The 17,393-nt window shown below is 39.1% G+C and overlaps 1 protein-coding gene across 8 annotated transcripts in view; it reads left to right on the forward strand.

Annotated features, from left to right (window-relative positions):
* caska (calcium/calmodulin-dependent serine protein kinase a) overlaps positions 1-17,393 on the forward strand; it is a 415,030-nt gene that overhangs the window by 281,796 nt on the left and 115,841 nt on the right. For all 8 annotated transcript variants that reach the window (XM_063050785.1, XM_063050787.1, XM_063050788.1 and 5 more), the window contains exon 11: positions 17,119-17,240. In XM_063050785.1, coding sequence (XP_062906855.1) covers positions 17,119-17,240 — 122 coding nt within the window. The remainder of the gene's footprint in view (positions 1-17,118; positions 17,241-17,393) is intronic.

A 17,393-nucleotide genomic window follows, 5' to 3' on the forward strand; every position in this document is an offset into this window, starting at 1 on the left:
CAGCCACAAATTTCCAGTCCAAATATACTACATCTTATAAGAGAACGCACCCTCTGTTTTAAAAATGAAACTACATCACCAAAACAAACACCAACAGAAATGGAGGCACAACACGTTCTACCTGGAAATCTACAAACTCAAAAATCAACTGCGTCACCTGGGTCGACCCTTATATAGTCACGGGGCACATGTCATCACATGACCTTACATTGACAGGAAAATCACATCAGGTGACCTCCAAAAGACCATTACATCATTCTCACAAAAAAAAACAGATCTCCTTGAGCATGTAACACCTCCCTCCAAAAAAAAATTTGGTCTCTTGAACAAAATTTTAACAATTTATACAAAAAAAATAAAGGTATAAAATTTACAAAATACACAATATATACAGTCTTATCTTTCAGCCCTTTACAAACTACTGTACAGTAGGAGTGTTACAAATGTTAAACTATCACTCCAAAAAAAAAACCAAATTTTCCTTGTACATATAACATCTAGACAATCAGCGATCACGTTGTCTTAACCCTTAATATGAGTGATGAAAATATTGTACTCCTGTAACATTAAACTCCAGTTTAATAATCATCTATTTTTGTTTTTCATCTTACTTAAAAACACTAATGGATTGTGATCGGTATAAACTGTGAGTGGTTTATGCATAGAACCAACATATACTTCAAAATGTTGCAAAGCTAAAACAAGAGATAACAATTCTTTTTCTATTGTTGAATAATTTCTTTGATAGGCATTAATTTTCTTAGAAAAATAAGCTACCGGACGATCAACTTCATCACCGTCATCTTTTTGAAGTAATACTGCTTCTGCAGCTTCATCACTAGCATCTACAGCTAACAAAAATGGTTTTTCAAAGTCAGGAGATTTAAGTACAGGTTGGCTACATATTATAGCTTTCAATTTATCAAATGCCTCCTGACAAGACTCTGTCCAAACAAACCTCATTTTTCTTCAAGAGATTAGTTAATGGAAGAGCAATGTTTGCAAAATCCTTACAAAATTTTCTGTAATATCCTACCGTACCCAAGAATCTTCTGCGAGTTTTTCTACCAGTGGGAGTGGGTACTTTTAAAATTGCCTGAACTTTTGCTTGAACAGGTGCTAATTTCCCCTGACCCACAACATAACTAAGGTAAATCACTGTGGCATGCCCAAATTCACTTTTAGCTAAGTTGATGGTTAAGTTAGCTTTTGAAAATCTCTCAAATAATTTCTCCACCACTGCAATATGTGCTTTCCACGTATTATCTCCTGTAACCAGATCATCAATATAGGCATCTGTATCTTTTAATCCCTGAATCACGCCATTAATCATCCTCTGAAAAGTACTTGGTGCATTTTTCATCCCAAATGGAAGAACATCATATTCATATAACCCAGATGGGGTTACAAATGCTGAAATCTCTCTACCTGTATCCGTCAATGGAACACACCAATAACCTTTCAACAAATCAATTTTTGTAAGGAATTTGGCCTGTCCAACTTTATCCACACAATCGTCTACCCTAGGGATTGGATATGCATCAGTTTTTGTCACAGCATTCACCTTCCTATAATCCGTACAAATCCTAATACTATTGTCTGGCTTAGGCACCATAACACACGGTGAACTCCAATTCGAATTAGAATGTCTAATAATATCATTCTGTAACATATACTTAATTTCTTGTTCAGTAAGTTCACATTTTTCCCTGTTCATTCAATATGGATGTTGTTTTATGGGTTTTTCATGTCCAACATTTACATCATGTGTAGCTACAGTGGTTCTTCTAGGGACATCTGGAAATAAATCTCTATACTTAAAATTTAACTGTTTCCTCTGCTCTCTCTGCTCTGGCTGTAAATGAGCTAATTTTTCATCAATATTTTCCAGAATTTTTGAATTTGGTAACCTGGCTGAAATAATGTTGGGTTTAAAATGAGTTTCGGATGAATCCTCCAATAAGTTTTCAACAAGATCAGACTCATTATTGATCACAACAGTCATAGTAGCAACTTCTCTTTCATAATACGGTTTTATCATATTTATATGACACAGCTGTGTTGTCTTTCTCCAATCTGGGGTTTTTAACCACATAATCCACCTCATTTACTTTAGATTTAATCTCATAAGGACCATAAAATTTGGCTTGTAATGGGTTTGTTTGCACTGGGAAAAGAACCAACACTTTATCTCCGGGCTTAAATGACCTCATCCTAGCTTCCTTATCATACCACATCTTCATCTTCTCTTGAGCTAACTTTAAATTTTCTTTAGCCAAACTACAAGCTTTGTACAATCTATTTTTAAATTTCAAAACATAATCTAACAAACTAGTGTGTAGTTCTTTATTAATCCACTGTTCCTTCAGCAAAGTCAAAGGTCCTCGAACTCTATGTTCAAACACAAGTTCAAAAGGACTAAAACCTAATGATTCCTGTACTGCCTCCCTTACTGCAAAAAGTAGTAAATGTATACCTTCATCCCAGTCCTTTTCATTTTCCACACAATATGTCCTAATCATAGTTTTTAGTGTAGAATGAAATCTCTCCAAGGCTCCTTGTGATTCTGGATGATAGGCTGAGGAAATAATCTGCTTTGTTCCCAGTTTATAAACTATCTGCTGGAACAACCCAGACATAAAATTACTACCTTGATCTGATTGTATATCCTTAGGCAGCCCAAAATAAGTGAAGAATTTTAGAGCTTTGTCACAGTTTTCGCTGTTATATTCCTAAGAGGTACTGCCTCTGGAAACCTAGATGCTGTGCACATAATAGTTAATAAATATTGATGTCCAGTTTTAGTTTTTGGCAAAGGACCTACAAAGTCTACAATGATTTTTGAAAACGGCTCAGCAAATACAGGAATTGGTTGCAGTGGAGCCACTGGAGTAACCTGATTAGGTTTACCAACAATTTGGCATGTATGACACATTCTACAAAATGTCGCCACATCTTGTCTTAAACTAGGCCAATAAAAACATTTAGAAACTTTGTTCATAGTTTTCTTTACCCCTAAATGACCACCCAAAGGAATACTATGAGCCATAGTCAAAATCTCATTTTGGTAAATTTTAGGAACAACAACCTGATGATTAACTTCCTATTCCTCACTAGCAGGAATTGTAGGTGATCTCCACTTTCTCATTAATACTCCCTTTTCAAAATAATATCCAACTGGTACTTTTCCAGTTTCGCTATCTGGAAGAGCTTCTTCTTTTAATTTAACTATCTCAGGATCCCTACCATGCTCTGCTATCATCTCCATCCAAGATAAAGACAAATCTTCCTGATCAGACTTACCATCAAAATCCTGATCAAATAAGGTAGGTAAGAAAGTTTCTGATGCATCTTCAAAATTCGAATCTTGATTTAAACTGTCATGAGTAACAACCTCATCCTTTACATCAGTCTCTTTAGCCATAGCTCTTGTTACAACACAGGAAGAATCTGTGTTAGAATCCCTCTGTGGTTCCTCAGAATTTGAATTTATTGTCAAATGTACTTCAGGAAAAACTTGTCCACCTGCTAAATCATTCCCTAACAAAAGAGAAACATCATTCACAGGTAAACTGGATTGTAATCCTACTTTAACAACCCCTGTAAGTAATCCTGACCTTAAATTTACTCTGTGCAAATGTACTGGCATAAGGGCACTCCCTACTCCTCTTATATAATTTACCTCATCAGTGTCAGACTCATCACTAAACCTTAGCACACTATCTAATATTAGTGATTGTGAAGCTCCAGTATCTCTAAGTATCCTTATCGGTACTGCATTGGATCCTTCTTTCAAGGATACAAATCCTTCTGTTATAAAAGCTTCATATCCCTTCTTAACTTGGTCAGACTCTGACACATCTTCATTAATATTTTCTAAACCCTGTGGTTTTACAGGTTTTCCAATATGCTGCACACAAGCATCTGGGGCCACTTCTTTCTCTTTCCGTTTCAATCGGAAGCAATTAGCCACTACATGTCCGGGTTTCTTACAATAATTACAAATAATACCAAAATGTCTTTCCTTCACATGTCTCCCTTCATCCTTACTTTTCTCACTAACTTCAGATTTAATGTCTGATTTACCTTGACTCTCTGTGCTAGTTTTCCTTTTAAAAATTTTACCTGGAGAAAATTTATTCTTGTGAATTAACACATACTCATCAGCCAATTTAGCAATCTCCTGCAATGTAGCAGTGTCCTGTTCATTTAAGTATGTTCTCACTTCAACAGAAATGCTTCTTTTAAATTCCTCCTGCAAAATCAGCTCTTTCAATTTATTATACACCCCATTCACATTTTTAGAGGAAACTCATCTCTCAAAACACACAGATTTCTAATAGGCAAATTCCACATAAGTTTTTTCCACCGATTTCTTTAAACTTCTCAACCTTTCTCTATACGCTTCCGGAACCATCTCGTATGCCTTTAATATATTCTGTTTAACAATATCATAATCCAGTGCTTGTTCAGTATTTAAAGCTGTATAAACTTGTTGTGCCTTGCCTTTAATTACACTTTGTAACATCACTGACCATTGGTCCTTCAGCCACTTTAAACTCAGAGCAACTGTTTCGAAAGGTTGGAAATATGCGTCCACATCGACTTCATTAAATGGAGGAGCCAAAACAACCTCATGACTAGCAATAAACTGTTTCATAGAACCAGAAGACTGACTCCCGAACTTTAATTTCTGCATCTCTCGCTCGAATTTCCTCTGGTTTTCAGCTTCTCTTTTTGCAAACTCCCTTTTTTTAAGGGCTTCTCTTTCTTCAAATTCCCTTTTTTTAAGGGCTTCTTTCTTCAAATTCCCTTTTTTTAAGGGCTTCTCTTTCCTCGAATTTTATTAGCCTGTCTTTCAGCCATCCACTTTAAATGTTTCAAACTTTAACCGTTCAAGATGCAACTGCATTTCCAGATTACTCAGTGGAAACTTATCTAACACCTCCTGATCAAAATATTCCAAATTAATATAATGTTCAGCAATTTTTCTTTGTATGAAAGCCTTAGTAGAATTCCTCGTAATTCTTTTAATATCCAACTTCTTAGGAATCTCCAATACCACAGGTTTTCTCGCAGTCTCTAAAAATCCCGAGTCAGGCACCTTCAAAAAATCGTCAATATCCATTGTTGCCGAATACAACACATACACCAATCAAACCAAAAAAAATCTAGTATTCCCCTTTTCCAAATCAAAATGGCAATTACCACCACTTAAACTCAAAATCGGAACATTTCCTGGCCGAGCCCCCACAAATTATGTTACGTAAACAGCAATAATGAATATCAGTCGAGACAGGTTATATAAAAACAACCAAACATTTATTAAACACGTATAAACGATAAGGAAAAAAAACAACGGAAAACTTTAACCGGAGGTTAACAGGTATGCAGCAGTTCACCAACTCCACTCGGCCCTGGTTCTTAAAGCGTTAAATGCTAAACCAGTTCTTAAAGCGATACAGTCAGATATAGTTCTTAAACCGATAACTTTGAAAGTCCAACAGTTTTACGCATTCAATTGGGAGAGACTTCTCTGGAGAAGGATTTCTTCACAGACGCAGCTTTACTGCTGGTTCTGTCCACAGGATTCACGATGCCGAAAATAAACAGTTTAAATCGACTGACTTTAAACTCCTTTAGAGAGACAGAGAGCACCTTTTTGCATGAACTGATTGCTCTTTCTGGCAAGAGTTATCTCGATGCAGGTACTCTCCAACGAAGACTCCATAAGGTCAATTCTTTATTAAACTGCCAAATGATGCCGACTTCTCTCAATCCTTCGATGAATTCTTCACTCTCCCTTCAACTGTCGGAATTGAGTAAATTGGCACTTCCAACCACAAATTTCCAGTCCAAATAGACTACATCTTATAAGAGAACGCACCCTCCATTTTAAAAATGAAACTGCGTCACAAAAACAAACACGCAACAGAAACGGAGACACAACACGTTCTACCTGGAAATTTACAAACTCAAAAATCAACTGCGTCACCTGGGTCGACCCTTATGTAGTCACGGGGCACATGTCATCACATGACCTTACATTGACAGGAAAATCACATCAGGTGACCTCCAAAAGACCATTACATTATTCTCACAAAAAAAGAACAGTTCTCCTTGAGCATGTAGCAATAGAAAGGGTACAGAGGAGATTTACAAGGATATTGCCTGGATTGGGGAGCATGCCTTATAGAAACATAGAAAATAGGTGCAGGAGTAGGCCATTCGGCCCTTTGAGCCTGCACTGCCATTCAGTATGATCATGGCTGATCATCCAACTCAGAACCCTGTACCAGCCTTCCCTCCATACCCCCTGATCCCTTTAGCCACAAGGGCCATATCTAATTCCCTCTTAAATATAGCCAATGAACTGGCCTCAACTGTTTCCTGTGGCAGAGAATTCCACAGATTCACCACTCTCTGTGTGAAGAAGTTTTTCCTAATCTCGGTCCTAAAAGGCTTCCCCTTTATCCTCAGACTGTGACCCCTAGTTCTGGACTTCCCCAACATCGGGAACAATCTTCCTGCATCTAGCCTGTCCAATCCCTTTAGGATTTTATATGTTTCAATCAGATCCCCCCTCAATCTTCTAAATTCCAACGAGTATAAGCCTAGTTTATCCAGTCTTTCATCATATGAAAGTCCTGCCATCCCAGGAATCAATCTGGTGAACCTTCTTTGTACCCCCTCTATGGCAAGGATGTCTTTCCTCAGATTAGGGGACCAAAACTGCACACAATACTCCAGGTGTGGTCTCACCAAGGCCTTGTACAACTGCAGTAGTACCTCCTTGCTCCTGTACTCGAATCCTCTTGCTATAAATGCCAGCATACCATTCACCTTTTTCACCGCCTGCTGTACCTGCATGCCCACTTTCAATGACTGGTGTATAATGACACCCAGGTCTCGTTGCACCTCCCCTTTTCCTAATCGGCCACCATTCAGATAATAATCTGTTTTCCTGTTTTTGCCACCAAAGTGGATAACTTCATATTTATCCACATTAAATTGCATCTGCCATGAATTTGCCCACTCACCTAACCTATCCAAGTCACCCTGCATCCTCTTAGCATCCTCCTCACAGCTAACACTGCCATCCAGCTTCGTGTCATCCGCAAACTTGGAGATGCTGCACTTAATTCCCTCATCCAAGTCATTAATATATATTGTAAACAACTGGGGTCCCAGCACTGAGCCTTGCGGTACCCCACTAGTCACTGCCTGCCATTCTGAAAAGGTCCCGTTTATGCCCACTCTTTGCTTCCTGTCTGCTAACCAATTCTCTATCCACATCAATACCTTACCCCCAATACCGTATGCTTTAAGTTTGCACACTAATCTCCTGTGTGGGACCTTGTCAAAAGCCTTTTGAAAGTCCAAATATACCACATCCACTGGTTCTCCCCTATCCACTCTACTAGTTACATCCTCAAAAAATTCTATGAGATTCGTCAGACATGATTTTCCTTTCACAAATCCATGCTGACTTTGTCCGATAATTTCATTGCTTTCCAAATGTGCTGTTATCACATCTTTGATAACTGACTCTAGCAGTTTTCCCACCACCGATGTTAGGCTAACCGGTCTATAATTCCCTGGTTTCTCTCTCCCTCCTTTTTTAAAAAGTGGGGTTACATTAGCCACCCTCCAATCCTCAGGAAATAGTCCAGAATCTAAAGAGTTTTGAAAAATTATCACTAATGCATCCACTATTTCTTGGGCTACTTCCTTAAACACTCTGGGATGCAGACCATCTGGCCCTGGGGATTTATCTGCCTTTAATCCCTTCAATTTACCTAACACCTCTTCTCTACTAACATGTATTTCCCTGAGTTCCTCCATCTCACTGGACCCTCTGTCCCCTACTATTTCCGGAAGATTATTTATGTCCTCCTTAGTGAAGACAACCAAAGTAATTATTCAATTGGTCTGCCATGTCCTTGCTCCCCATAATCAATTCACCTGTTTCTGTCTGTAGGGGACCTACATTTGTCTTAACCAATCTTTTTCTTTTCACATATCTATAAAAGCTTTTACAGTCAGTTTTTATGTTCCCTGCCAGTTTTCTCTCATAATCTTTTTTCCCCTTCCTAATTAAGCCCTTTGTCCTCCTCTGCTGAACTCTGAATTTCTCCCAGTCCTCAGGTGAGCCACTTTTTCTGGCTAATTTGTATACTTCTTCTTTGGAATTGATAATATCCCTAATTTCCCTTGTCAGCCACGGGTGCACTACCTTCCTTGATTTATTCTTTTGCCAAACTGGGATGAACAATTGTTGTAGTTCATCCATGCGATCTTTAAATGCTTGTCATTGCATATCCACCGTCAACCCTTTAAGTGTCATTTGCCAGTCTATCTTAGCTAATTCACGTCTCATACCTTCAAAGTTACCCCTCTTTAAGTTCAGAACCTTTGTTTCTGAATTAACTATGTCACACTCCATCTTAATGAAGAATTCCACCATATTATGGTAACTCTTACCCAAGAGGCCTCTCACGACAAGATCGCTAATTAACCCTTCCTCATTGCTCAATACCCAGTCTAGAATAGCCTGCTCTCTAGTTGGTTCCTCGACATGTTGGTTCAAAAAACCATCCCGCATACATTCCAAGAAATCCTCTTCCTCAGCACCCTTACCAATTTGGTTCACCCAATCTACATGTAGATTGAAGTCACCCATTATAACTGCTGTTCCTTTATTGCACACATTTCTAATTTCCTGTTTAATACCATCCCCAACCTCACTACTACTGTTATGAGAATAAGTTAAGTGAACTCAGCCTTTTCTCCTTGGAGCGAAGGAGGATGAGAGGTGACCTGATAGAGGTATACAACATAATGAGAGGCATTGATCGTGTGGATAGTCAGAGGCTTTTTCCCAGAGTTGAAATGGCTGGAATGAGAGGGCATAGTGTTAAGGTGCCTGGAAATAGGTACAGTGGAGATGTCAGGGGTAAGTATTTTACGCAGAGAGTGATGAGTGCATGGAATAGGCTGCCGGCAGCCGTGGTGGAGGCGGAAACAATAGGGTCTTTTAAGAGACTCCTAGGTAGGTACATAGGGCTTAGAAAAATAGAGGGTTATGGGTAAGCCTAGGTAGTTCTGAGGTACGGACATGTTTGGCACAGTTTGTGGGCCAAAGGGCCTGTATTATGCTGTAAGTTTTCTCTGTTTCATTCCGAATGTTAAAAGGCCTGAACAGATTGGATATGGCAAAGTTATTTCCCATTGTTGGGGAGTCTAGGACAACAGGGCACAACTTCAGGATTGAAGGACGTCCATTTAGAACAGAGATGCGGAGAAATTACTTTAGATGGTGGTAAATCTGTGGAATTTGTTGCCACGATCTGTTATGGAGGACAAGTCATTGGGTGCATTTAAGGTGGAGATAGATAGGTTCTTGATTAGCCAGGGCATCAAAAGGTATGGAGAGAAGGCAGGGGTGTGGGAATGACTGGTAAAGCTGGATATGGAGGGCCCAGAAATGGTGACGTAATTCAGGGAAATATAGAACTTATATCGATAACAACTACAATTGGTATTTGAGGTACCTTGCTGTCTGTAAGTTGTTTGCATAGTTTCCTGTATAACAGCAATGAATAAATGCCAAATGTAATGCTTTGTAAAATAATTTGAGAAATCTTAAAATTAATATAAGTATAAACGTCAGTGGCAGAACAAACCTATGAATGCAGGTGTATGCAGCCAGTGCACATTAAACTTTTTTTTTTGTTGAAAATGGGTGACTTGCAAGCAAATAAAGGCATAAAAACTTCTGGATTTGGAATTTTCCAAGGATTATGTTAAGTAATAGTACAGTAAGCAAAATGGAAATGGTCAAAGAATGACATTTTGGAATGAGATATTGATAATGGCAGGCCAGATGCTGCATAGTTAAATATTGGTATCCTCAAAGGGTTATAAGTGATTCTCCCTTTTAGGAACATCTGAAAGGTCAATGAAGTGATAAGGCTTACAGATGAAGGTCTAAATGCAAAAATGACAGTCAGGGAGTTCAGAAGATGGCAGAGAAAAGGGTACACTGCTAGTGTCAGTGCATGTTATTAGCAAGTTTTTGATGAGTCCAAGGTACTTAATAGGAAATTATCAAGAACTTTAATTCCTCCACTTTAACTGAACAATTATTGGTGCTGCTCCCTTTCTTGTACAGAGTTAACTAATAACCCAAACAATTCACACTCAAAAATACACGTGTCTGATAATATATTTAAATAAAAAATGTAAGACAACCAAATACAACTTGTTTGTGTTTAACTCAACCATTTAGATCAGTGGTTCTCAACGTGGGCCAAATAGCCCCCAGTGGCCATGCCAGATTTCATAGGAGCCACAAATATAAAAACAAGAAACTTGAAGTCACAGGAGTTTCTGAATGGACCATGATAAGCTTACTGGATTATTGAAATATTACTAAAATATATAAATTAAAAATACATTAATATATGTAACTTAATTGGAACCCTGAATGAAATTAATGGGAAAATGTTACATGATGCAAATGAGGCAGCAAGACAGCTTAGCATGTGTGTGGGGGGGGGGGGGTTGCTGCAAGTCAGTCTTTATCTCTGCTCCAGCTTGACCAGACCACACTGTGCAGGGCAGCCTACTGAGCTCCACTCCACATTCAGCCCCCAAATCGCTGATTGTGCAGTGACTGGGGGGCATGACCCTGCAAGATACTCTGCAATGTGCACCACCAGCTAGTTATTATGATTATTTTGTTATAGATAATTACATGTTAATGTAGAACCATCCACATCTAATTCCAACTGAAAGACTGTCAAAAGTTGCCATGATTTCCAGATCAAATGCCTTATCAGAAGGGGAGTAATATGGAAAGCCTGCCATGGCCTGTATTGTAATCTAATTAAAACAGTTATGAGTATCATGCACAAACTGAAGATTGGCTGGAGCTGTCTGCAGCAAGGCCAATCCGCGAGTGTGCAGCAGGAGGCTGGTTCTGTTTGCCTTCCACTGGAAAATAACTAGTTGCACAACTGCAAGTTAAGTTTTCCCTGCAAATCGATGAAAAGCACCTTGCATGATAATGAAGCCCTGCTGATAATATATATTAGGTTTTTGAATAATGATCAGGCCAGTGAGGAAATGCTTTTTGTCCAAAAGCTTAACCCAAATACCAAAGGTGAAAAGATTTTTGAAGTCGAGCTATTTCTTGGAAAACAATATTCCACTGAAAAATATAATGGCTTGAGCAACTGATGGTGCTGCTTCGATGGTAAGAAGATAGAGAGGGCTCATTGCTCATTTAAAAAATGCTGTACCTGACATTTATTGCATACACTGTGTCATCCACCATCAGCATTTGGTTGCAAAAGAATTGGGAGGTCATTTGCATGACACCCTTGGTGCTGTAATAATGGTTGTCAACTTCATCAAATCAAATGCACTTCAAGATCATCTATTTTGACAATTTTGTGAGGAAAACTAAGAAGATTTTGAGCGGCTACTAATGCATACAGAGGTCCGATATTTATCAAAAAGTAATAGTCTTCGTGGCACTTTGCGATAATATTGTAGCATTTCTAAGTGATAAGCGACTTGGAAAACAAATAGTCGCTGCTAAGTCTGATATATTTTACCTGCCAGATACATTTGAAGAACTGAATTTATTAAACAGTTACAAGGAAAAAACTAATCTCATATCATGCAAAGAGGTTGTTACCGCTTTCCTTGGAAAGCTCAAACTTTTCAGCAACAATACTGGACCTTGCAAGTTTATGGAGGCCACTCTTAAAATAGAATTGCAAGGTGATGATCTGGTGGTACATCTTGAACTTTTGAAACAACTGCACACTGATAATGGAATTTCAGTTCAGAGTCCTGCTGGAGATGTATATTCCAGATTTGGTGGTGGATCCATTGGGGTAAATGTGAATGATGCTCACACCACATTGCAAGAATGTCTTATTGAGCTGCAGAGTGATATAACAGCTCACCCAAAATTCAAACGCAGCAAACAAGATTTCTGGATAACTAGTGAAATTCAAAACAAGTTTCCACAGCTCTGGAAGAAAGCAAAGTTGTTTTTAATTGGATTTTCCACCTCTTATCCGGATGAATCTGGTTTTAATCAAGTTCTTAACCTGCTATCAAAAGTTTGTCACTGTCTTAAGTTTGTATCCTGTTCAGAGTTTTATTTTTCATATACCCCTGTAACATATTTAACATATAATACCTATAATCTGTTAAAACATAAATACAGGTTTCCCCCGCCATCCAAAGGTAGAGCGTTCCTATGAAACTGTTTGTAAGCCGGAATGTCGTAAAGCGAAGAAGCAATTACCATTAATTTATATGAGAAAAATTTGTGAGCGTTCACAGACCCAAAAATAACCTGCTAAATTATGCCAAATAACACATAAAACCTAAAATAACAGTAACACATAGTAAAAGCAGGAATGATGTGATGAATACACAGCCTATATAAAGTAAAAATACTTTTCTACAATCATTACTGCACTGTTCTCCGTAGCAAAAATCTCATGCAGGTGCCGTCAGCAGAAACACGGCGCGAGCGCTCTCCAGTAACCTTTAAGCTATGAAGCTGCCAAATCATACCAAATAACACCTAAAAATACACAGCCTATATTAAGTAGAATTAATGTATGTACAGTGTAGTATCACGGGAATCGGGAAGACATGGAGCACACTGATGATGGTGTGTTAGGCTGAGTCGTCAGACGTTGGGGTGGTGCAGTGGCCCCCACCCTCCGGGCAGCGAACCGATGCCAATCCGTGAAGCACGCAGGGGTACAGCGGTGGCCGGGACGCACCCACCACACCTTTAAGAAAAAAGCTGAAATAAACAAACTAATTAATTAGGTGCCGCCCGGCACGTAAATGTCAGCCTAGATCAGAAGCGACGCAATCGGCAATCGCCTCTGATCTGAGCGAACATTTATGTGCCAGGTGGCACCTAATTAATTAGCTTGTTTATTTCAGCTTTTTTTCTTAAAGATGTGCTGGGTGCATTCCGGCTACCACTGCATTCTTCGCGGATCGGTATCTGTCCGTGGCCTGGGGGTTGAGGTGGTGGGACACTGGGGTGTCGTCTGTTTCCATCAGAGCAGTCAGGTCATCTTCTCCTGTGACTGCCTGCTTTGATGTCGAAGGTCGAGGTTCGTCATCTGCTGTGGCTGATGGGGAAGGCTTGCTTGACTGCTTTGCCTCGCGCATTTTTAGATCATACAGTTCTTCTTAAGCACTCAAACCATCCTGCAAATATGCCCTAAACCGACATACCCTTTCAAAAGTAAAGTCATACTTTATCATTGCAGCGAAAATCTCACGCAGTTGCTTCACGTTCAGTTCCTGGACGACTTCACTTTTGGTCCGTTCGCTACTGCATTCGGTTTTGATTGTTATCCTTTCCTCTTCCAGTTGCATCAGCTCTTCATCTATCAGTTCTTGGTCATGGGACATCAAAACCTCTTCAACATCATCTTCATCAACTTCCACAAGCCAAGCTCACTTTCTCCTTACTTTGTTCACCACGATCGAAAACATAGAAACATAGAAAATAGGTGCAGGAGTAGGCCATTCGGCCCTTCGAGCCTGCACCGCCATTTATTATGATCATGGCTGATCATCCAACTCAGAACCCAGCCTTCCCTCCATACCCCCTGACCCCTGTAGCCACAAGGGCCATATCTAACTTCCTTTTAAACATAGCTAATGAACTGGCCTCAACAGTTTGCTGTGGCAGAGAATTCCACAGATTCACCACTCTCTGTGTGAAGAAGTTTTTCCTAACCTTGGTCCTAAAAGGCTTCCCCTCTATCCTCAAACTGTGACCCCTCGTTCTAGACTTCCCCAACATCGGGAACAATCTTCCCGCATCTAGCCTGTCCAATCCCTTTAGGATCTTATACGTTTCAATCAGATCCCCCCTCAATCTTCTAAATTCCAACGAGTACAAGCCCAGTTCATCCAGTCTTTCTTCATATGAAAGACCTGCCATCCCAGGAATCAATCTGGTGAACCTTCTTTGTACTCCCTCTATGGCAAGGATGTCTTTCCTCAGATTAGGGGACCAAAACTGCACACAATACTCCAGGTGTGGTCTCACCAAGGCCTTGTACAACTGCAGTAGTACCTCCCTGCTCCTGTACTCGAATCCTCTCGCTATAAATGCCAGCATACCGTTCGCCTTTTTCACCGCCTGCTGTACCTGCATGCCCACTTTCAATGACTGGTGTATAATGACACCCAGGTCTCGTTGCACCTCCCCTTTTCCTAATCGGCCACCATTCAGATAATAATCTGTTTTCCTATTTTTGCCACCAAAGTGGATAACTTCACATTTATCCACATTAAATTGCATCTGCCATGAGTTTGCCCACTCACCCAACCTATCCAAGTCACCCTGCATCCTCTTAGCATCCTCCTCACTGCTAACACTGCCACCCAGCTTCGTGTCATCCGCAAACTTGGAGATGCTGCATTTAATTCCCTCATCCAAGTCATTAATATATATTGTAAACAACTGGGGTCCCAGCACTGAGCCTTGCGGTACCCCACTAGTCACCGCCTGCCATTCTGAAAAGGTCCCGTTTATTCCCACTCTTTGCTTCCTGTCTGCTAACCAATTCTCCACCCACACCAATACCTTACCCCCAATACCGTGTGCTTTAAGTTTGCACACTAATCTCCTGTGTGGGACCTTGTCAAAAGCCTTTTGAAAATCCAAATATACCACATCCACTGGTTCTCCCCTATCCACTCTACTGGTTACATCCTCAAAAAATTCTATGAGATTCGTCAGACATGATTTTCCTTTCACAAATCCATGCTGACTTTGTCCGATCATTTCACTGCTTTCCAAATGTGCTGTTATCACATCCTTGATAACTGACTCCAGCAGTTTCCCCACCACCGACGTTAGGCTAACCGGCCTATAATTCCCCGGTTTCTCTCTCCCTCCTTTTTTAAGCTTAATTATGTCTAGTTTTACACTAAGTGTAACACCCTTACGAGCTCTTTTGGCTTTTCTGATACCTTAGAACTCATCTTGCTAATGGCTGCTCGCAGGCACGTGTTTAAGCAATGCCAGCCAGAATGCAGTTCCGAATCCGGGGGAGAGTGGCTGCTCGGAGTGCGCGCTGCTTTTTCCGCGCGCTGCTTTTTTTTCATAACAGTGAAAACATCTTCTGTTAGCGAAAACAGGTAACTAATGTAGGTCTTTCGTAACAGTGAGGTTTCATAAAGCGAACGTTCGAAAAGCAGGGGACACCTGTATTGACCGTATATTAGCATAATTAGTACAGTTGACCAAAAAAAAACTTCAGTAACTAACAGAGACCATGGAGGGTCGAAGTCACAGATGTTAATGAAAGTCCCAAGTGGGCCACGAGCATAAAAAGGTTGAGAACCACGGATTTAGATACTGCAGCGAGCCAAATTCGCACATGGCAGAGGATACCTGCAGCCTCTCAGCAGACTTGCAGATATATCCTGCTGATCTCCCAAGCACTGTTCGGTTATACAGACTGTACATATCTTAAGCATTCATAACTTTTTGACCTATGTATGTTAATAAGTAAATCTTAATTAAATTATTGGCACTAGTGTTAAGAAATAATTATATTTTAAATATGAGAAAACTCAGTAGATTTTAATCAAAACTTAAGTAAATGAAAATATGAATTAATCCTTATGATTAATTATTTTAAGAAAAGCATAAATGCATGGTTAATATATTGCTGTTCCTCATCACAGCATCTAAATCCTAGACTCCTTTCCCAAAAGCACTGTGGTCATATTTCAATGGAGCAGCTTACCACCACCTTGTTAAAAGCAGTTTCAAATTGGCAATAAAAGTTGACATAGTCAGCGTCACACAATTCCTGAAGAAAAATTTACTAAAATTTGATTCTGTGGCTTAAACTATAACTCATTCTTGGAACTGAATTGAGAGAGCTGTGCTTTATTTGACCTGGGAATGCTTATTTTTATATATGGAAAAATATTTCTCTGCGGGCATCACTTGTAAGCCCAAAAATTTATCTGGAATAAATAAGCTAATTATAGCCATCAGTTTCACATTGACTTCAGTTTGTTTTGTTTCACTTAATGTCTTTTTAACCAGTGTTACATTGTGTTACATTTTTAGATCTTATTTCTCTTTGCTTTTCATAATGATAGAGTTATTTAAAGGTATTTTTAGGTCAGCTACTATTTCAATATGTAAGTGCATGTTATATAGACAAGAAAGATCTTGGGTTGATTCCTTGATTATACCAAATTAGCGGGGTATATCTGTTGATAAGTTTGGTGTTAGAATTCTGGCTTTGGAATTGAAAAGGCAACTTAACTTCCCACTTTGCACCCAAGAATATTAATCTGTTCGGTAGCTTGCGAATCATGCTTCTATACATTATATTGCCAACAAATCTGGGGAAGGAGAGGGAGTCTATACTCTTGATAGAGATTTTACTTATTTAAATGTTCCCATTTCCTGTGTATATTTTTGTTTTGCTGCCTGTGCTGAAATAATGTTTGCTCATTCTTTACTCTTCCCTCCACCAAATAGTGATTTCAGTTTCCTGGTTCTGCTTCCTAAATGCTCACATAATTTGTACTCAAATTAGATTCTTTTATTGCTACTAAAGCTTAGCGATTTCAGAACTTGTATGGTGAATCTGGGTAACTGAAGTTGTCTAATGAACAGTGATTTGCCAGTTATCATAATTTCAGTAAGGATATAATTTCATTAGTAGCAAGAGATGGAAAATCATGATCAACTATTTTTGAATGAATGCCAACTAGATGTCTCTTTAATACACCTACCCCTTTCCTGTGTGTTTATCTTTTTTGTTAATCAATTCATCATTCAATATGTAGCTTTGCATAATTTAATTTTAATTTGTTCTAATTAGTTATCCAGTACCATGCCTGGAAAGTGCTAAAATGTATTTGTATTCACAGCCATTTTATCACTAATTTCTTGGTTCTCAGGCCAACTATCATCGGTGTGATCATTTCTGTGTTACTTGCATCTTTCTAAACCAGTTAATGAAGTGCAAACATTCTTCTCTTCACATACTCAAAAGTATGATTTGTTTGTCTCTGCAGGAGCTGTTTCACAGGTTCTGGACAGTTTGGAGGAAATCCATGCATTAACAGATTGCAGTGAAAAGGATTTGGATTTCTTGCACAGTGTTTTCCAGGACCAACATCTCCACACACTGCTTGATGTGAGTTATTTTAAACTTTTTTGTTCAAATATGAATTTAATATTGTTTTTCCCTCTCAAAACATTGCTTGAAATATTTTAGGTGTATCCTATCCATTTATTTTTAGTGATGGAGTTCCAGTAAGGTAAGTAGTGGTACAATATATGGATTGAC

The sequence above is a fragment of the Mobula hypostoma genome, chromosome 6, assembly GCF_963921235.1.
Source record: "Mobula hypostoma chromosome 6, sMobHyp1.1, whole genome shotgun sequence".
In the NCBI taxonomy this organism is placed as follows: Eukaryota; Metazoa; Chordata; class Chondrichthyes; order Myliobatiformes; family Myliobatidae; genus Mobula; species Mobula hypostoma.